Genomic DNA, 22,065 nt, shown 5'->3' on the forward strand with positions numbered 1-22,065 from the left:
CATCTCAGGTACCTTTTAGGAGCCATGCAAGTGCCAGCTAGGAGTGATCGGATTGCGCACCATCATTTGGTGCCGTCTATGGGAACGCTTCTAAAAGCCTTCCTCTAAACTTTCACAGTTCCTTATTTTCTGAAAACTTAGCACCCATGGCTTCTTCAAGCAATGCCGCACGTAGCATGGAGATGGACAACACCAGGGAACAACTCCAAATCCCCATGGTCTGCATTGGGCAGTTCACCATTCCCCTCTCGGTGGACGGAGTCCCTAGCCTGAACGTACCACGAGCAATGGCGCATGTGAGTGTTCCCTTCCCCCCTCTATTGAGACTACCTTTGCTGAACCAACTGTTGTCCCTTTGGCGACCAACCAGAACCAATTCGATGATTTGATGCAATGCATGCGGGCCATGCAAGCCCAAGTGCAGCAGCTTCAGCAACACCAGCTCTGCCGGCAACAAGTACTACACCAAGTCTCTTAGCATCACTATCAGTAGTAGTTCCCTCAGTTGTCTCAGCTTCAGCCTTAGCTTCAACCTCAGCTCCCTCCTCGGCACCCAGCCTCATGACAAGCTAGGTCTCGCCGCCAGGATGAATGCCCTTCTCGCCAAGGAGAGGCTTCCCAGAACCCCCCTAAGAGCCAAGCCTCCTCCCGTAGCAGAAAAGAAAGACCAGCCACTCCGGTCTCGCCGCGGGCACTCAGGTCGGGAGGACCCCAGCTCGCCAGGTCTATGTCACCCCAGCAATTGAAGTTCGAAGCCCCACTTCTGGAGAACCAGTTCAAGATCCTAGCTGCAAACTCTAAGCAGAACCCCTCTGTCCACAGCCATCACCAGTAGCCCGAGTTGCTTCCTGCGCATACCATTCCTGACAGTATGGAGGTGAGCGACACCAACGCAGAGCCTGCCAAAAAGCAAAGATGTCGTCGCCGAGCTCGTTGAACTACTACCCACAACTTGCCCGAACTCGGAGGCAGGGAAGAGGTAAGCTCGGGTGAAGTAAAAGGTCCCCTCCTTTCTGTTCCATCCCCCCTCTCTCCCAAGCTCCTAGTTGTTCCAATGCCCAAGGACTTCAAGCTCCCCCCTCTCGATAAGTATGACGGTTCGTTCGACCCGAATGATCATGTAGACGCTTTCCAGTCGCAGATGCACCTGGCCAGGGCTAGTGATTCTTGCATGTGTGTGGCCTTCTCCACCACTTTCAGAGGAGCAACCTGCACGTGGTATCGGAACCTTGCACCCGGATCTATAAGAAGTTGGGCACAGTTCGCGCAAGCCTTCATGTCCCACTTCGTCACCAGCAAGCGGTGCCCATGAACTAAGGAAAGCCTTCTCAGCATAGTCCAAAGAGAGGGAGAGTCTATCCGGGGTTATATCAAGCGATTCAATGATGCATGCATGTAGATATCGTGCCTGGAACCCGTAGTGCGCCTTGTAGCAGCCAATAAGGGCGTGATGCACAAAGAATTCAAGTGGCACATGGTTGTCAACCAACCGGTGACCATAACTGAATCCTCAAGCTCGTGGACAGGTTCATAGCCATGAAGGAAGAGATCAATCAGAAGGGTTGAGAGCCCTCCCAAGAAGAGAAAGAGAGAAGGAGAACTTTCTAGCCAAGGAGATAGCCGAAAGAAGAAGGACATAGCTCGGGGGGCAAAGCCGGGTCAGCCGTTCCAACCCTCTGTAGCGGACCGAACTGATTACACCCCACTGAACGCAAAGCGGCCAAAATCCTGATGGCAATCAAGGATGCCCCGTATGTGAAGTGGTCACCCCGCCTGAGGGGGAATCCTAATGAAAGAAACAAAAATTTGTATTGTAGTTTTCACAGAAACCACGGTCATAGTACAGCAGGTCGGCAAGGGGAGCATGGTAAGGATGCTCCTGAGTCCAGTAGCAGGCCGGCAGAGCAGTCATAGAGGCAGCCGCCGGAAGAAAGGCCAGTTCGGGGCACCATCCACATGATAGTTGGAGGCTCAATCGTTGCAGGCTGTACCTCAGCGGCCGCTCAGACATCAGTTCGCGAGACTGCCAGAGAAGAGCAAAATCCTCCTAAGCGGCCAAAGACAGAGGAATCGATCTTCTTTACAAAGGATGATGCGCGTGGGATTCACTACCCCCTCGATGATGCACTCATCATAAAAATGAGGATCAATGATTTCAAGGTCAGGCACGTCCTTGTTGACTCGGGTAGCACGATGGATATCCTCTTCAAAGCTGCGTTCGACCAGCTTCAGTTGCAGGGAAGTGACTTGAGGCCCACTAATACTCCCATGGTGGGCTTCAGCGGAGAAGAAGTCAAGCCCCTCGGGAAAATAACAGTGGAAGTCAGCACATGGCCCAACGTAGTCAGACTCAACCATGACTTCTTGGTGGTCACGATCCCCTCCCTGTGCAATGCCATAATAGATCGGCCGATCACCCATGTCCTACAGGCGGTGGTCTCCACTTATCATTTGGCAATGAAGTTCCCTACAGACTTCGAAGTAGGGGTAACGCGGGGTGATCAGCTTGAGTCTCGCAAGTGCTATGTCGTCGCCCTCAAGGAAAAGACCAAGGTGGCTGACAACCTCAAACTAGAACAACCTATGGAGCAAGGCGAAGAATGAGCTGCACCCAAGAAACAGTTGCCATTCTGACTTCAGCAGAAGACCCAGGTCGGATACTTCAGATCGGTGCTTCAATCCAGAAACCCCTGCGATCCAAACTAGTAAGTTTCTTACTTCAAAACTCAGATGTTTTTGCATGGTCCATGACAGAGATGCCCGGTATAGACCCTAGTCTTATAACTCACAAGCTCAATATTGATCCTGTAGTTAGGCCCGTTAGACAGAAGAAATGCAACCTAGCCCTGGTGCGATGGAAAGCAGTCGACGAGGAGGTCGCAAATCTCCTCGCAGCCGACTTCATAAGAGAAGTCCATTACCCGAGCTAGGTAGCCAACCCCGTTCTGGTAAAGAAGGCTAACGACAAGTAGCGCATGTGCGTCAACTACACCGACCTAAACCGTGTCTACCCAAAAGACTGCTTCCCACTCCCCAGAATTGACCGCCTGGTGGACGCAACCTCAGGGCACGAGTTGTTAAGTTTCTTAGACACCTATTCGGGCTATACCAAATCATGATGGACCTAGCGGACGAAGAAAAAATTGCCTTCATCACAGAGTTCAGTTTATATTGTTACAAGGTTATGCCCTTTGGATTGAAAAATGTTGGGGCAACCTTTCAAAGATTTGTAAATAAATTATTTGAGCTATTAATTGGCGGAAAAATAGTGTTATGTAGATGACATGATCGTCAAAACTCAGTTCTCACACGAATTAATACAAGACTTGCATTCTGTCTTTCAAAATTCTGCGATAATTTAACATGAAGCTGAATCCAAACAAGTGTCTTCGGTGTCACCTCGAGCAAATTCCTAGGATACATCGTTAACCGGCGCGACATTGAGGCCAACCTGGATAAGATTAAGGCCATCTTAGATATGAGACCACCCCAGAAGTTGAAGGAGGTTCAGAGGTTGAATGGCTGCATAGCCACCCTAAGCCGCTTTATGTCCAAGTCAGCGGACCGCTGTCTGCCTTTTTTTAAGGCAATTAAAAGCAAAGGGCTCAAATGGACCCAAGACTGCCAGCTCGCGTTTGACGAGCTCAAGAAATACCTCGCTAGTGTGCCAATCTTAACCCGGCCCGAAGAGGGCGATGTTTTAGAGTTGTACCTCTCGACAAGTGACGAAGTGGTCAGCTTGGTACTGATAAAGGAAGTAGATCGGGTCCAACGACCCATCTATTATGTTAGTAAAGTATTGTAGGGAGCAGAGACGAGATATCCAGAGATAGAGAAGCTAGCCAACGAACTGGTCATCGTAGCTCGGAAGCTCTACCCATACTTCCAGGCTCATACTATTATCGTCCTCACCGACAAACCTCTGAGGCAAGTCTTACTTAAGCCCAAGGTCTCTGGTTGATTGACGAAGTAGGCTGTTGAGCTAATGAAAGACCTCAGCACCATATAAGACCTAGCCGCCTCATCGGCATAGGCTAAGTACTTGTAATGCCTAAGGCGCAGGCAGCTCGGGTACAAACCTTGTGATGCCTAGCCCACCTTGGCATACAACAGGTTGAACTCGTTAAGGACAATCGATGTCAACTTAACCTAGGTGTAGACAGGTCGGGCATATACCCAACTATGTTGCTCACCTCGGTGTACATAAGGTTACCCTTGCTAAGTACTGGGAGATAGTTCGGGGTGACGACAGTCGAGAAACCCCCGCTTTGGGTATTTACCTCGATAGCTTAACAGTTCAGGGTAAAATAATCACTTCAGCAAATAAAGAAAATTGCACAGCACTTAGCAAAGTGTATTTTCATTACAAAAAGTTTGTTACAAGAGGGGAAAAATATCAAGCTCGCAGGTATAGGGGCTGAACTACTTTGGAGCTTCATCGCCTTTGCTAGAGACCTCCTCAGGGGCATTAACTGGACCTGTGGCCTCTACATTGTCATCGGCTCCTTCATCCTCAGAGTCCAGATCATCCGCTGACTGATGCACTATGTCATCAGTGATCCACGAAGTGGTGATGGCGCTCGTATCAAGACCGGGGTAGATGTGCCTAATTAACCACCGGCTGAGCTTGAAACCCTTGCGGTAGGCCTCAGTCATCACGTCGTTGAACCTCGAAGACTTAACATAGTCATTGACAGCCTGAACCTTGTTCTCCTTGAGGGCATCCTCGAAGATTTCGGTCTTCTCTTTGATGTCACCTCGGAGGTACTCCACCTCGTGCTCCAACTTCTCTTTTGCTTCCTTGAGGCCCTGCACCTCAAGGCCTCTTGGCCAACCTTGAACCCGTTCACCTCGGCCCTCAATCTATTCTTGTCTCGGGCCAACTCACTCTTCTCCGCCAGCAACACCTCGATGAACCTCTTCTGAGCTAAGACATTATTCTGCAAGTGGTGGATCTGACCGCGAGTTGCCCTCAGCTCGGTATGGGCTGCGCGGGATGATTTGTCAGCTTCCAAAGCCCGTCTCAAATGCTGATCAGATTGAAAGGTCAAGGCACACACAACTGAGTTCACCTACAAAAAGGAGACTGGTAAAAAAAAGAAAAAAAAAGAGAGGAGAAAGAAAGAAAGAGAATCTTTCACAGGGAACTCACCAACATGGTATGAGAAGCAGCTCGGGCACTAAGTTGACCAGGAGTGAGATCGGCCCATTCTGCGACCTCCTCTGGGTACGCAGCCTCCTTACTCTTTTGAAGGCTGCAATGGGGTTTAGAATGCTTTGACCCTCCTGACTCCCCGAGCTGGATACTAACATCTCTGCCGCATGGGTGGACTCCTCAGAAGCTTCAGCGGCGACACCCACAGGACAAGCCTCGGCTGTAGCCTCTGCAGGGCGAGCCTCAGCGGCAGCTTTAGTGGTGTCCCTGGCAACAGTCTCGATAGGCTCGATGGTGGGCTCTACCGCCATCTCGGGCCCATGAGGTGCCATGTCTCCCTCCAAGTCGATGATAGGTTGAGCGTCGGGGAGCTCGGGCTCCAGAGCTGGGGCCTGTGGAGGCTGAACCTCGGCAGAGGCCTATGGGGACTCGACGCGCGCCTTCTTGGCTATGTGCTTCTTTCTCTTCATCTGGCAGAAGAGCCTCTGACCGTCTATCTTTTCCACCTCCATGGGACCTGCAGCGAATCTCGATGTTAGTAACCCTGAAGTAAGTATGTGAGCAAAAAAGCCCAAGTAAAGGCAAGACCTACCTGGGCTCAAGTTGGCCTGGATGAGCTTCTCCTCGGTTGTGAAGTCCTTGTAATTCAACCCGAGTTGAGCCCACAACTGAAGTGACTTCTTAGTCTTCCCATCGAGGATAACACCAGGGTCTTGAATGGCCACCCTCCAGTCAATAGGGAAGGGCCACCCCGTGCTGCTTTGAACTACGAAGTAGTTCCGCTTCCTGGTCGGGACTTTACTCGGGAGCTTATGCATTAATTTAAAACCTGGGTGGGGAGACAGATAATAAGCCCACCTGTGCCCGGGGAAAGCACCCGAAGCACTCTTCTTATTGCCAAGATGGTACTGAGGATATCTAGGTCAATGGGGAAGGAGCGGTTGAAGCAGAGGGAAATGGTCCCAACCACATTTCGTATGGAATTCAGGTGAAGCTGGTCCAAGGTAATGTTAAAGTGTATCAACACCTCAACAATCAGAGGGTAAAGAGGAAGACGGAGTCCGGCGACCAGTTGCTCCCTGAAGACCACGATCTCATTGGGACCATGCTCCCATGGAAAGCTGTCGGTAGGAAGATTGTAAGAGTACTCCCCAGGAAGGTGGAACCTCTAAATGAGGTCCTAGAGTCTCTCCGGAGTCATGGTGGAAGGGCCGAACTGATCTAGCACCCGACCTCGGTGGGAGGTGGATGCCAGATGACCCGAAACCACCCGTACTTCGGACGACTAGGCGACAGAAGAGCCATCCTGAGCTGAGGTACCCACCTCAGGCTCATCGATAAGGCTATCTACACTAGACGACATGGTAACATGGAAAGGAAAGAATGTTCAGAAAAGAAAAGGAAGCTCGGGGACTCACCGTAGGAAACGTGAACGGAACTAAGGGAATAACCGAGCTAGAAAACCTGAACTAGGAACCTCAGACGCGAGCTCAACACTGATGCTGAAGACTTTGTGGCGAAGAAACGACCAAGGGTCCCCCACTATTTATAGCCATTGCATTCGGGCGTTAACGGTCAAGATCGAGATGATCCAACGACTCTCAAAGAAACTGGTTACGGGCTCTCTGAGGCGAAATGAGTTTAGCGCATTTTTTACGTCCACGAAGTCCAAATCGCGTGAGGTTCGCGTGTATACCGAATGTGACCCAGGTTTCTCTTGATCGAGCCGGGCACTGGACCAGTCTAGTTGGACGAAGCGCACGACGAAGTGGCATGAGTACCGAAGCCAAATCCACCCGGCGCGTCATGAACTCCCCGCACTGGGTCAACACTGCCAGCACAGGGAGTGGGGGCAATTGATGGAGGGTGATTTGTCTCGATCTCATAGCACGGGTGCACGTGGGCATGACCTTGCTCAAGCGATGACTTAGCGTGACAGCATGGCAAGCGCAACCGCAACTAGGTGGGAAGGGCTCACCGAGTTTAGTCTGGCAACTCGGCGGGTTAGGCTACTCGCCGAGAGCCACCTAGCTTGCACCTCCTTCCCAAGGCTGAGGCACTCCAAGCTACCTCTGAGCTCGGGGCCCCCTGACCTTTCCTAATGCTCGAGCTCCTCCCAGTGGATTTTAGGCCACTCCCAAACAGGAACACAACGATCTGCCTTTAGATACCCCCGAGGTAGAGACACCTCGGGGCAAACAACTTGGTGTAGCTTGCCATAGGCAGCTTGCCACTTGCAGGGTAGCTCGGTATAGGGTAGTTCACAGAAGAGCAGTTTGGCACATCATGGGAAGGCCTCATGCCCGACCACCGTACCCGACAAACCTGGAGAATGCAACCACGTCACTCGTCAGATAGTGTCGTGCCTGCCACCTTTAGAAGGTGTCTTCCACCTGACAGGTACGTACCCTACAAGGATGGCCCTGCACGTGCCACCTCAGCCCTGACTGTAATGGTTGCGGCAAGACAACAGTGGCGGTTATACCTACCCTGTCAGAGGTAGGTGGGCCTGATTCGACAGAGTTCTGTTATAAGTAGCCCAATCCCAAAGGACAGAGGTAACTTTTTGATACTTGCGTTATCTGCACTCTTAGCTTTCTTCATCTCTTTGCATCTTTCACAAAACTCTAACTTAAGCATCGGAGTGTTCCCGCCAGGCAAGCCCCCAGGGATTCCTCATCTTCTCCATCTCAGGTACTTTTCAGGAGCCACACAAGTGCCAGCTAGGAGTGACCGGATTGCGTACCATCAAGCGCCAATTGTTGCTTCTCGGAATGGCCAAGGACAACAAGGCAATTTCGTCCCTGAGCTCTGGAGGTAGGTCGAAGGCTTTGAAGGTTCGAAGGGGATGCTGCAAAGGCAGAGGTGTGTAAGTTGAGTTAGAGTGGTCTTTGAGTACTAGAAGACAGGAGCTCGTCAGAGGACCCCGGGTGAGAATCCGAGGCGGAGTCTTCGACGGTCAAGTTAGTACAAGGTAAGAGAGAGAGAGAGAATCTTGGAGGCTAGCTCTAGCTAGAGCAATCAAGTCAATAGTTATATGATTCTAATTGTAAAAAACCTCTCTCCTACCCGGAGGGGGCACCCCTATTTAACTTGCTTGGACGTAAGTGGAGATGAATGACTGAGATGGGACTCGTAAGGGGCTGTCAACGACAATGTAGCAATGGGTTGGGTTGGGTCATCCTACATCAAGCCTTACTTAAAAGCAAACCCGCCCCAAAATGTGGGGTTTTATTATCGTATGTGAGGAGTCGAGCAAATACATTTGGCTTGGAAATTGGGCTGGACTGAACGTGTTACCCATTTTAAGTCTTCTAACGTGGGGGTTTTATAATTGTTATTACGTCTGAAGCGAAAAAAAAAAAAAAGTCATTACGTATAAAACTGTCAAACAGCCAACGGGGAAGGGTGCACTCCTCTTTCCGCGCGAAATGGAGAACACGGCGATTCTGAAGGAGTGGTTCGAACTGGTTGACTCTGACAAGATAGGGAGCATCACTGCCCCTCAGCTCAAGGTTTTTCTCCTTTTCAACCTACTTTCTTCGTTCCATCATCAGTATTATTTCCATCCCTTGGTTTAAACCTAGCATAATCTTCTGATTGGAAATGCTGTTCGATGAAATTTGATGATCAGAGAGCTCTAGCAGTTGGGAACCTAGAATTCCCTCTCTCCGTTGTAGAGCAGATGATCAGGTTCCTCCTCCTCCTCCCCCCTCTCTCTCTCTCTCTCTAATTTTGCTCACTGATTCAGATTTCTTCTTATTTTGTTAGTTTAGATTGGTGTTCCATGTAGTGAATCTATTTTTAATTGTCAAGGCGAACTGAAATCCTGAGCTGTATTTGTATTTTGGTAGAACTGAGCTGTAATTTGATGTTTTGCGTCTTTGCAGAATGTATGATTTTGATCGAAATGGGGCAATGAGCTTTGAAGGTGTGATAAATTTGCTACTGCGGTGTTGTCTTCCATTTTTCTGATTCCCTTTTCGTGTGGCGGTGCAATTTGACATTACAAAATCTTTTTGAGAATGAAGAGAAACCAATAAGTTAAATAGGAAAAGAAACTTAGCAAGTGAGAATATAATCTTCACCCTCTGACATCCTCGTTCATAAAACGGAAAGGTTGTCAGAGAAGCAGCAGGATACAAAATACTCCCATCAAAACATCGTTATTATTATTTTTTTCTTTCCTCTTTCTTTTTTTTTTATTACTTGCCCTTTTTTTCTCCTTGGTCATTTCTTCCAGTTTTAAGTGTAATATTTAGATGGTTTCATCCATTCGGCTCAGATTTTACATGTACTCTCTGGTATCGAATTATTAGATCAATGGATTATATTTAATAGGTTAAAGTTCATTCATGAAATTTTAATTACTTTGATCTTTTCACATTGTTTAAACATATATACTAGAGTACCAAAAAACGATGGGAACTTTGATATCATTAAAACACAAGAAAAGTATACCAAGACTCCTCAAAGAACCACCCTCAAAGAACAATAGTTAAGTTTTAATCTATAAAAAAATAAAATAAAAACAATAGTTAAGTTTTAAGACTGCAGTGCAATTGGCAAAAGGAGAAACAGGAAGGAAAAATTGTAAAACAGAGCAACAAAGGAGAACAAACAGAGATTTATGTGCTTTGGCTTATAGCCTATGTCCATGGGCATCAGAGGAGAAGAAATCCATTATCAGACAATGGAGATTACAGTTCCAGTGTTCACAACCTTTTCACCAAACCCTAGCTTCCAATACACCCAAATCTCTCTCTGTACCTCACACACTCTTGCACTCTCTTTTGTTGGCACCCAGGATACAATATAACTTTCTGTGCAAGGTACAAAGCTATTTATATGAGAAACCCCTAAACTGGGTTCGCCCCACAAAATTGCTAAGTCACAAGTTTCATGAGTCCCGTGAAATCCCTACTACGAGTCCAGAGTCCTACAATTTTGAGATCTGTGAGTCCAATCTACGATTCTAGGCTATTGGCCACTGTGAGTCCGGAGTCTCACAAATCTAGATGAGCTGTGAGTTTGGACTACGGACAACACCTGAATCAGGATGACTTGCAATTCCCACCCGTTCTGTGATTCTAGATACTTGCAAGCCCCAAGTACAATTGACTCAACTATGGTTCCCTTAACACTGCAAATCCATACCATGGGGGCTCCACCTCTACACTCCCGAAGGTGGTCAGTGGTGGACTAGGCCCTCTGTTTCCACCACAGACCACTATGAAATTTTGCCTTAGGGTTTTTCTCAACTATGTAGGGCCAGATCATGGAGTGGATTCACAACTAGAATTCAAGGCACCAACATAAACACAAACTATATGAAGCATCATAGTACTAGCCTAGCATCAAAAAGCATAATCCATTAAGGATAAAAAATAAAAGTAAAAAAATGTCCATTAAGTTTTTTTAATGATATGAATCTGAAGTATTATATGTCCTTGTTAATTCATAAGGGAAAAGTGGTTAAAGACAATTGAAAAATAATGAAAACACTGCATAGTTCCAATTTCGAAAGTTCGTTTGCTTGTATGTCTTCTGTCTAGTAGGATTCAAGCTGAACTAAAAATCATTCATTCATTGAATAGGGAATTGTCAAAAACAATTTTTAGTTATTATAGGGTGCATCTTGCATAAGTGGCTAGCTATTATCATTGACAGTTGACACTCTTGTTTGGGGGGCAGGAGGGCAAAGCTAGCATGCATGAGATAGTATATTTCTGGTATTTAGTATTTACGTTGAAAACAGTTTGAGATTGTTACTCTAACTTCGTGTAGCTTATTTTTCTTCCATTCAGAATTTGTTGCTCTTAACAAGTTTCTTCTTAAGGTGAGCTCTCTCTCTCTCTCTCTCTCTCACACACACACACACACATCTGTATGTATGGAATAGATGTTCTTATTGCTTTCCTTATGCATCAATTCCCTTTCATTTGAGCAGTATTAGAATCATTTTCCCCAGTACTTAAGTGATCAAAACTAATTGATTTATCTGTAACGAATTGCAAGCTAATCCATTCAATTATTTCAATTTCACTTAATGCTTAAGTTTTGCTATGATGGTGACCTTGATTATATTTTATTTTATCATGCTTCCATTGTTATTTATCAGTCAGTGCTTTATTAGGCAAATTGTGCCCTCTTGATGCATGGGTTGTGAGTCTCAAGGTATTAAACTTATGTTTTATGATATCAGGATTGAAAAAATGACATATGAAGTTTCATGAAACAAAGAAACGACTTTGTACTCATATGAGGAAAATGTTTAAATAATTGAACTATTACATGCCAAAAGGGAAAAAAATTAACATAGAAAAAACAATCCTTATTTTTGCCTTTTTGTTTGCCAACTTATTGGAAAACAATGACATTTAGGTCATTGATTTATAGCAGAGGAAGATTGAAGTAATTTTGAAAGATTAGTGTAGATTACCTTTGATCACGATTAGCTGGTAGGAGTGTCAATGGACCGGTTTTAATCAAAATCAATTTAGATGGACCAATGAGACATATTGAAATTTTTCCCAAAAAAGAAAAAATAAGACATATTGAATTGGACCAGTCCAGACTTAGTGGTCCATAGTAGTTATTAGATTGGATTGGACCTACTCATCCGTAATGGATTTATATTGGATTGGTTGGATAGAACCAATATCTGGTCCATTGATAGAAGATAAGAAGACAGGTGTCAATGGACCAGGTTTGGGTTGGAACCAATCTAAATTAGGACCAATTTGAACAGATTGGATGGTCCAGACATTGAATTGGACCATTCCAAAATGGTTGAAAGTATTCATCGGATTGGATTAGACTTGGTCCATCTGTAATGGACTCATATTGGACCAGATCCAATTGGACCAAATCCGGTTCAATTGACACCCCTATTGGCTGGTTGAATGGAACCCTGCTAGACATGTGGAAGTTAATTCTCCAAAAAAAAGAAAAGAAAATCCTGTTCCCATGGGTGCCTAGGTTGGCAAACTTCAGTGCTGATGAGCTAGCTAAGAGGGGGTTTCCAGAAACAAGTTGGTTTGGGATCCTGGCGTTCTTGATTTGGTTATACCTCTAGCTGTTGCTCATTCAGTTGGTTCTTTTGCTTTTGGGGTACCTTGAACCAACTATGTCCCCTCTCCCTCTGTTTTTTTTTTTTTTTTCTGGACAAGTAGTTACAAAGAGGCATGGGAGAAGCCTACATTGTATCTGGTGACTAAAAAACCTCTAGTGCTTACTAAATGAGCCTTTTAATGAATAGAATATCCAGAGGTGTTTGAAAACCCAAACTGCGCTAAACACAATAAGTATTAGACTTTTATGTTTGAATAATATTTGCATACTTAAGGCCAGTGAATTTGAAGATTTTGTGAGAGCAAAGCTTCTATCATTGGTTTAGGGTTTGAGACTATTGTCGTTGATGGGTTATCAGAGGTTCTGGATTAAGTGAGAATCCTGATTGGAGGATAAATGATGATTGATGGACACAGATGTCCAATGGCTGTTGGAGACTATACTACTAGATTAGAGAGAGTAGATCTTTAGTTTACTAATAAAACCTTTAATTTAATTAATTGGATTCCTAGATCAACAACTAACACTCTAGTTGATAAATAAAAACTAAAAGTTGATATTTTAACTATCAATTTCATGATGGAAACCTCATTATTGACCAAGAAAAAAATTATGATGGAAATGGAAATCTACTTTTGAATTAAGTATTTATCTGAGATCCATCAAGATAAACCTTGTCAAAGTTTAGGGCAGGTGACTAAATACTTAGATGCATCACCTCTAAGGTTGAAGTTCTTTTCAGAAAGCTAGAATTCTAATGCAGTTAGCATCATTTTTATTTTTCCTTGGGGGGGGGGGGGAGGAGGGATAACATTGAAGTGGAAGATTTCCATTTTTCGACCTTTGCATTTTTGTAGGATGATCTCAGTGTAGTTGATGGTGAAGAATGAAAAGCTCTTGGCTAATTTTATCCATCTCAGATGAAACTTTGGCATCCTTTCTATAAATCGTACTGGATTGCATGAAATCTCTAATGATTTCAGAAACAAAACAATGTTTTTAATGGTGATAAAAAACGAAATAATGTTATTAATTATGATGTTGAAGATGCTGGCTAGTTGCAGGGATGAATTTATTTTCAACCATCTTGCTCTTTGTTTCATTCTATTTTACTGAGGCTCATCTTCCACTTCTTCCATTCCTTCTAGTTTGGTGTTGGTCTCTTCTATTTTTGGTATCATGTAGCATTCTAATTCTTAGGTGATATATATGTAGTTAAGTAGTCCTTTGCTTATTATTTCATTAGTACTCATAATGGTGGCAATAGTTGTATTGTATTTCATGCACTTTCTTTTTTCTAGACTTGCTTTCCGTTCAGTTTTTAAATATATTTGCAGGTTCAGCAAGCTTTTTCAGACCTAGAAAGGTGATTAACTACCTTTTATTTCAAAAATTGGTGCTATTTTGTTACTTTTTTTTTTTTGTTTTTGGAGATAATTTCATGACTTTAGGATAAATGTGGAAATATGGCGACTACTGCTATGGGAACTTCTAAATTTTTTATTAAAATTAGGGAATGTGGATCAAAATCATTCCTTTTGGCAATTGCTTCTTTTTTCTGTGGCATATTTAATACCTGCTTCCTTTCTAGCTGCTCTGGAGTCAGTTATCCATCAAATAGAGCTTTTGAATCCTTGGAAGTTGAATATCACAGTTTCAATTTATATTTTACGAAGTTGAGCTGGTCTTTTCATGCTGTCTACATGTATTATCCATCAAGTGAAGCTTTATTTTGATTGATAAATAAAATTGAGCCTTTTCCTATCACAAAATTGTTATGTTTGATGGTATCATTTTGTGCACCTATGGACTATATTTATATACTAATACACTTGTCCATTTTATTACTCATGATATTGATCTTACTTCATAGTTCATACCTCAAAAAGGTGGTTATAGAAGGTGATTCTGCAATGATGGTGAAATGGCTAACAGAGGACAGTGCTATGATGTGGAAATACAGCAATGAAAAGAGGAAATATAAATGGTTAACCAGGGACATGGAAATTCAATGTAATTGGATTAAGAGAAGTGCAAATGCATTGGCTGATGGTCTAGCTAGGCAAGGGGTAAATAGAGACACATTATTCTGGGCTGTTTTGTAATCACTACAAGATCAGAAAGTTCTTGGGTAACTGGAGTTAAGACTTTTTAGCTCCATCCCGTTGTAATCTTGTTTTTATCATTAATAAAATTTCACTGTTACTGATAAAAAAAAAAATCTTACTTCATACCATCCTTGGTAACCAGTCTCTTATGTTTTGAGTAATGGTGGCCATGGCTTTAATCCACAATAAAGTTCAATTCAATCTTATTCAACTCAACTGAATTCAGCCTTAATCCCAACCATTTGGAGTCAGCTACACAAATCCCATCCCGCCATTGTGCTCCATCAAATTATAAGTCCATGAACCCTTGCTCATTATCACAACACCTTGGTTCCAATGAAGCATGTTCCTGGAGAATAACCTAGCATTGAAGAAAATGGTTAAGAATTTATATTCATATTGGATTGGCTAAAGGTTTTTATGCTGCTTGGGATTAACAGTGTTAAGCAAGCTAACAGTGGTGGAGTTCTAATCCAAATAAAACCTGCCTAGAAATATAAAATTACATGGTTTCAATCAAAATCCTTATATGTTTTTATGTTTTCTATGAAATCTATAGAATAAGAAAGAGAAAATATTTGAAGACAATTGTCATTTCTCGGTAGGGGGAGAATCCAGGCCCGGCGGGGAGGGGGGGGGGGAGGGTGGGGTTTAGAAACTTTGAAGGTCATGTTGTTGCTTTTTTTTCAGGTCCAGTTAGAGTAGGGGACTCAGTTTTTGCGGAGTTCCAAGCTGTCTTACAAGGAATACAGATTGCTAGAGAATTAAATTATGACAGAGTGTTAGTTGAAGGTGACTCTAAACTGGTAATAGGGTGGTTGAAGGAACCTGAAACTGTAATTTGAAATACAAAGAATATATGAAAAGATTTAAGTGGCTGGTCAGAGATATGACAATTTCATTTAAATGGGAAAGGTGTTCAGCTAACGGGATGGCTGGGTTTTTTGCAAAACAGGGGGTGCATAAGTCTGAATTATTCTGGGCTCAGTTGTAATCTGCTTTCTGGCTGGGGCTGCATCTTGCGCCTCTGCTGGATGTACTCTGTAATCATGTGATATTTATTTCTGCTCTAATAAAATTTCTATCATTTATAAAAAAAATTGTCATTTTTAGTACTTCTAAGAAATGCAGTTTTTTTATCGGATGGCTTGTTAAAATGTTATTTTACATATTAAAGAAAACTGTCAACATTGGGAAATCTTCTTTACATAATTTAAAAGTGTTAATTCTACAAAATATATTCCAGAAGTGTCAATGCAGCATTTCTTTTAAGATGTGTAAAAGAAAATAAATATGTTTTTAACAAAAAAAATCCTTCTATGATGTTTAGCTCAAAGTTTTTCTAGTTATAGACATATCTATATCTATATATTAAAATGCAATGTACCAAGGTGCACTTTTCTGCTTTGTGGTTTATTCTCAAAGTCATTTATCTTTTTTTCTGGTTTCTTCTCAAAGGCGCATATCTTTTTTCTTTTGAATTTTCTAATTTTAAAATTGAACAAAATAATTTAAGTGACCAATCACCTTGAAGACTTTTAACACTCCTCATTTATACACCATTAACTCCCTCCCCCCCCCCCTTCTCTCTCTCTCTCTCTCTCTCTCTCTCTCTCCCCCTCCCTCCCTCTTTCTCTCCTCTTTTCCATTAACTCTTTTAATAATCTCTCATTAATTATGCTGTTAACTCTCTCCTTCAATAACTCGTGCCACTAATTCTCTTTCATCTCCATTACTCCATTAAATTGAATAAAATACATTAAATTTATTTATATATATTCATTTCAATTTCATTATAATTATATATATATTAGTTATACTTGCATTAAATTGTAATTATTAGTAAAGATTAATTATATTGAAATTGAGATATTCAATGATATATTATTACGCTAAATAATCTACTTCCATTCATAATTATAGTCCATCTATATTCCATTTCAAAATAATAAAAATTAATCAACCATAATAAACATAATTTAGTAAGTTACTTAAATAAAATAAAAATATTTATTAATTGTTGTTATTGATAAAAATATTTTTATTAACATAATAAAAATAATTTAATTAATAAAAGGAATGAGATAAATCAAAAACTAATATCAATTTAAAATTAATATAAAACTAGTGCAAAATTATCAAACAATTATTAGTTTTATAATTGAATTTTATTAATTTAAAACCAACTTAAGTTCTAGTGAAAAATAAAAATTTATATAAATTTCATAAGGAATTTAAATTTAATTAAAACTTAATATACTTAAATAAATTCAATTTTTACTAATTTTAAAAATTAATAAAAATATTAATTTTAAATATAGTTTTAATTATTTAAAAATCAATTTAAATTCCATTTAAAAATAAGGAAAATTATAAAAACTTCCTTGGGTTTTCTAACAATCCTATGAAACTCCCCAGTGTTTTGACCTTAACAAAACCTCTCCTATTATTTTGAAAAAAAGTTGCAAATACCTTCCTTTCATCAGCATTCCAAATAAAAAATGTTGGCGTAATGCATTAATTTTACTTCACTTCAGCCTTTTTACCTTATTTTGTCCAAGAAGAGTAAGGAGAATTATTCTTTGAAAGTTATCTGGAAAAATAAATTAATGAAGGATAAGGTTGAAACTTTAAATTATGTTTGATAATGCATTAACAATGATAAGACTTCAATGCCTTTGTTACCGAAAAGCCAAGGGAAAGGATGTATTTGCACTTTTTTTCTCAAAACTATTGGAGAGAATTTGGTTAGAGGTAAAAACACAAAGGTGGTTCATAGAACTGTTTTAAGAGGATGTTTCACTTCAGCCTTTTTACCTTATTTTGTCCAAGAAGAGTAAGGAGAATTATTCTTTGAGAGTTATCTGGAAAAATAAATTAATGAAGGATAAGGTTGAAACTTTAAATTATGTTTGATAATGCATTAACGATGTAAGACTTCAATGTCTTTATTACCGAAAAGCCAAGGGAAAGGATGTATTTGCACTTTTTTTTCTCAAAACTATTGGAGAGAACTTGGTTAGGGGTAAAAACACAAAGGTGGTTCATAGTTTAAGAGGATTTTTTTAATAATTTTACCTATAAATAATACAAAAAATAATAATAAACTAATAAAAATTAATAAAAAAACTTTTTAAAAAATAATAAAAATTAGCATTAAGATACAAAAAAAAATACAAATTTATCTAGAGAATAGGAAATTGGCCACTCTCACTAAAGCGCAACTTAAAATGTGATTGGATAAACTAGACATAACCCCAAAAAGTAATACTTGAATTGAATTTAGATGAACACCACTTACTTGGAAATGTCATGGAGCTCCATCTTCAATTGTGCTTATAAATAAAGCCCGTGCATTGCACGGGTTCTGACTTGTATTCCTTGAATGAACTAAAAAGGTAAAACAATAATCTCTTAAGCATGAACATTCTTAGGAATAAAAAGAATGGTTGCATTAGTGCTTGGCTTAAGGGCACAATTTAGGTGCAATCAATGCAGATTGAGTCTTTTGGATGTCAAGAAGGGTTTATGTAGCAATACGTTGACATCAAGTATCTTGAAATGAAACCATGTATATCGTATTGATTTCACATAAGCATGTGCCCTTAGAAAGTTAGAATACATTACTAATGTAAGTTGTAACCCTTAAAATGTTTTTTGAAATGATAATAATATGACTAAAAATAATAATAATATGTAAAGAAAAATTCTTAACAATAATAATAAATTAGAAATCTGATAATAGCATAAATAATTGTGTACTTGTTGTATTTATTTATACTTGAGATGTATTACTTTTTTTTATTAGGCAAAACATGGATGTATGCACAACAACATATGCTACTTGTTACTATGGCTGTGTTTGGTTCCGTGGGCATTTATTGAAAAAACGCCACCACATCAGCGCCACATAGGTGTTGGTGTTTATTGCAGATGAAGAAAAATGAAACAACTGTTTGGTTTCACCGTTTACCAAATAAATGGTAGAAAACTGAAACGCTTTGATTTTTTTGCATGGGGCATTTGGGGAAACGTCAAATTCTTGTTTCCTCCAACATCCCAGCGTTTCTTGAAACCAAATGCTGATGTGGCACACTTTAATGGGTATTAATCTAAGGTGGAGAGTAAAAAACGTTTAAAGTGAAGCCCAACCAAACAACAAAAAAGGAAATGTTTAAAGTAAAAAATGTTTTAAGTGAAAAGGTATAAATAAACGTTTAAAGTGAAAAAGTACAAATAAATGGCCTATCCATAAACGCCCATGGAACCAAACACATACTATGTTTCTTCTTTGGATGACCGATTGATGTAATCTAATGATCCAAAACTAGCATTTTACATTGCATTTTACTGATGTAATCAAACGATGTTTTGGGGTGCAAGGCACATTGTAATTATATTTTTTTCTTCAATTATTAAAATTATAGGTTATCAATGAAAAAAATGGCAGGATAAAAGGTGATTAAAACTTATGGGGAAACAAATATGAGAGACATCAGAGGTGGTTTGGCACAGAAAAAAAACTACCATAATAGGAAAATGTTGATATTTGATGTAAATTCAAATAAAATGTACCTAGATCAATTATAAGCATTATATGCAGAAAAAATCACTTGATTTTTATATATTGTTCACCATGTTTTTAACTTGAAGCACATGCACACAAATACTATAAAGGTGCCCAATCCCACTAGAACTAAGAAAAAAATTACAGAATTGATACCATGATAAGAATGCCCAATAACTTCTGAACCACTTTAAGATCCCCACCAGACTTGTAAAATGACCAAAATGCCCCTGTGGTCTAAAATGCAAAAATACATAAAACACTAAAAAATTTACAGTTTTGGACTGTTTGGTTTCTGCTTTAGGTAGTCAGGTAGACTTGAGGTTACATCAATTACTTAATTTTTGGCCCATTCTCTGATTTTGGTAAATTATAAAGTTAGGAAGCCTGAAATTCCATGGTTTTCACACAGTTATGCCTAATTGCATCCTTGTTATTTTTATTCTTTATTACAGGGGTCGTGGATTTCTTGTTCGTGATGATGTTTATGAGGTATCATTTAATAAACTACCTTGTGTAGTTTAAATAAATATTTAAGGCTTGTAAACATAAATTGGCCTCATGTAAGAAACTCTTTTGGATGAACAAACGAGATTGTGTTCCATGTTCCAGGCATCCCTGCTCAACTTTGAATCTTTCTTCCTTGTTGTTCCCTGGGAAAATGCTTTTACATCCTGTTACTCTTGTAGATTTTATGGTCACACAAATAATTCTTGATTCCATTAGTCAATTAGAAGTAAATATTCTTGTAGAAAGAAATAAATGATTGTACGCTTTGGACCTGGCTGCTTAGCAAGGTGCCTAGGTGCTTGCCTGGTATACCATCTCAACACTTTACTTTTGGAATCTGAGAACAAATGAAAATATATCTTCCTTACTTCTTGTCCCTTGCTTCCTAAACAATACTGGGAAGGTTAAGAAAAGGAGTTTTACAGGCACTGTGCAATGGTAGTAGTATTTCTATTGATTGGGCTCTTGCTGGGATTTAGTATTTATAAGAGGATCACTGTCTTTAGCTGGGGTGCTATTGTGCGTAGAGGGATTATGTTGTAAAGTAATCCAGGTTAAACTGTAATATTTCTTTACAGATCTTTTCTCTTATTATTAATGACATTTTATCATGGACATAAATATAAAAATGAAAATTATGCCATAACTTGAAGATATATAATTTTGCCTTCTTTTACCTGTTTCACCATTGTTGCAGGCTTTGATGAAGGTTGGGTTTTCCCTTGACTCTCCTGCTTTCCATACAGTCTGTGAGGTATAGTAGTTTTTTTGGTAGTGGTAGACTAGTATTTTTTATCTACTGAATGTAGAAATTATTTTTACGAAGCAATATGCATAAAGTTGTTCATTCTTTACATTCACTGTTAACTTGACAAAGTTATTCTCATAACTAAAACTCAAGGTATTTCACATTTTGAATTGCTCAGGAAGGATCCTATGTTTAAAACTTAATTTAATAGGAAGATAAAAAATAAAAATTGAAGACATGTTTCATGGATTGTCAAAAACCATTTACTGGTGGATAACTTTATATTTATCAAACATTGTTTTTGATGTTTGTATTTGGTAATGAAAGGGGAAAAATGAATTCATTTACCATATTTGGTCATTTGGGTTTTGTGTGGCATGTTTATGATCTTGTGTTGTCAACATGGTTCATCCATCTTGCTCCAAGGGTGCAGGAGTAACTTTAATTGCAACATTCAGATCAGGAAGGTCTTGAGTTAAAATGCTATTTTTCCATGTCATTTTCAGAGCTTCGATCAGAAGAAGAATGGAAGATTCCGGCTAGATGATTTTATAGCACTTTGTATATTCTTACAGTCTGCCCGGTATGTATTGTTAAGATGACCCATATAACTGAAAATGTGTTTTCCTTTTTCTTTCTAGATTTAGTGCCCATTTGGGAGGGCTTTCACACAGCGGCTTCTGGCTATGCAAGGCGGGACCTAAACAGAATGCCTAGAAGTTATGTTTGGTGAAAAATCTGGAAAGCCACAATATGCTTTAACTGAGCTATTAAATCAACTCTCTGGTAAATCTAGTTTCAGTAGCTTCTTCAATATGGCTCAGTCAACACAGCTCAATCAAGGCTGAAGCCCTCCCAAATGGGCTCTTATTCAAGCAATTAAAGCCGCATCGAAGAGGGTCCTACTGTCCAGGGTCCAAGTCAACTTGTCAAATAAATACACCCCCCTTCCATGCATTTTAGCATTTTAGAAATGTAGGAATTTAGAAAGTTCAATAAGTTAGCATGTGCATATTTCTTACTATTGAATAATGCTTGCTCATAGAAATTAAAGCATTCAATATACCAGGTATGTATACATGGTACTATGATCTGATGATTGAATTGTTTTTCCCTCTTTACCACACTTTGGCCTTCCAAAAGGAATTGAATTAATCTGGAGCATTGGAATTACATGATCAGGTTGATATCTAGAAGCACCTATCCTAGGTATTTGATGCATTGCAGGAAAAACTTCCCTTACACTTTCACCATTATGCTTTCTGTAGCCCTTTGTGCAGTTTATCCTACAATTACTGGGGCTAATGCAATAGATTGCTTGGATCATGTAAAACTTGCTGATGGAGAGAAATATATGCTAACTTTTTAAATATTGCGTCTTATAGACTGGTTATCTTCTTTCTGTCACATTGTAGGAATCTGTTTAATTCATTTGATACAGCTAAGCAAGGCCGAGTGACACTGGATCTCAACCAGTTTGTTTACTGCGGTGAGTCTCTTTTCAGTGTAATTGTTTTTGCTTGATACAGTGCCCCCTCATCTTCCTTGAAAGATACTTAAATTTGCAATTATTCCATCTCCAGCTGCCAACTGTAGAATATGAGAAATCAAACTACTCCACCGTGTTTCCTCGTCTAAAGATACCCTCAGAATTCTTTTGGTGTTTGAGGAAAATCTGTGGCAGATCTATGCATTTTGTGTATGCATGCGTGTGAGGTTCTTTCTTCATGACCCATTCTAGTGCCTGGGTTGAAAGTGAACACGAGATCTGAGATCTGTTGTCCATATTTCTCTGTATAAGTATTATATGTGTGTATTTATTGTTTGATTTCCATTCATGTCAAGATTGAATCAATTTTCATTGATATAACGCAAGCCAAGGACAAGGGATAGCTCTCAAAAT

General features: G+C 40.2%; 1 protein-coding gene across 5 annotated transcripts; it reads left to right on the forward strand.

The window, feature by feature from the left end:
• The first annotated feature begins 8,380 nt into the window (after window positions 1–8,380).
• Window positions 8,381–22,064, forward strand: LOC148849496 (uncharacterized). Of its 5 annotated transcripts, XM_088949300.1 has the most exons (10): window positions 8,381–8,670; window positions 8,790–8,848; window positions 9,046–9,086; window positions 10,963–10,994; window positions 13,567–13,595; window positions 19,360–19,396; window positions 20,112–20,168; window positions 20,669–20,745; window positions 21,578–21,651; window positions 21,746–22,064. In XM_088949300.1, exons 1-10 carry the CDS (start codon window positions 8,587–8,589, stop codon window positions 21,763–21,765), a joined length of 510 nt encoding a protein of 169 aa, XP_088805426.1. In that variant the 5' UTR covers window positions 8,381–8,586; the 3' UTR covers window positions 21,766–22,064. The 5 variants fall into 5 exon arrangements, with proteins under 5 accessions (XP_088805426.1, XP_088805427.1, XP_088805428.1 ...); XM_088949301.1 differs by lacking the exon at window positions 13,567–13,595 and having other exon boundaries at window positions 8,437–8,670; window positions 10,943–10,994; XM_088949302.1 differs by lacking the exons at window positions 19,360–19,396; window positions 20,112–20,168; window positions 20,669–20,745; window positions 21,578–21,651; window positions 21,746–22,064 and adding an exon at window positions 14,103–14,450 and having other exon boundaries at window positions 8,437–8,670.
• Window position 22,065: the final 1 nt, after the last annotated feature.

Source organism: Nelumbo lutea, chromosome 6 (assembly GCF_056320005.1).
Source record: "Nelumbo lutea isolate HS-2025 chromosome 6, American lotus-T2T, whole genome shotgun sequence".
Taxonomy (NCBI): Eukaryota; Viridiplantae; Streptophyta; class Magnoliopsida; order Proteales; family Nelumbonaceae; genus Nelumbo; species Nelumbo lutea.

Bases quoted from the DNA above. Each gene is read 5' to 3' on its own strand.
- LOC148849496 (XM_088949300.1), top strand. From the start codon at position 8,587: ATGGAGAACACGGCGATTCTGAAGGAGTGGTTCGAACTGGTTGACTCT. The intron at 9,087-10,962 runs GTGTGATAAATT...TCTTCCATTCAG, and splicing joins TGGGGCAATGAGCTTTGAAG to AATTTGTTGCTCTTAACAAG. The intron at 10,995-13,566 runs GTGAGCTCTCTC...ATATATTTGCAG, and splicing joins TTAACAAGTTTCTTCTTAAG to GTTCAGCAAGCTTTTTCAGA.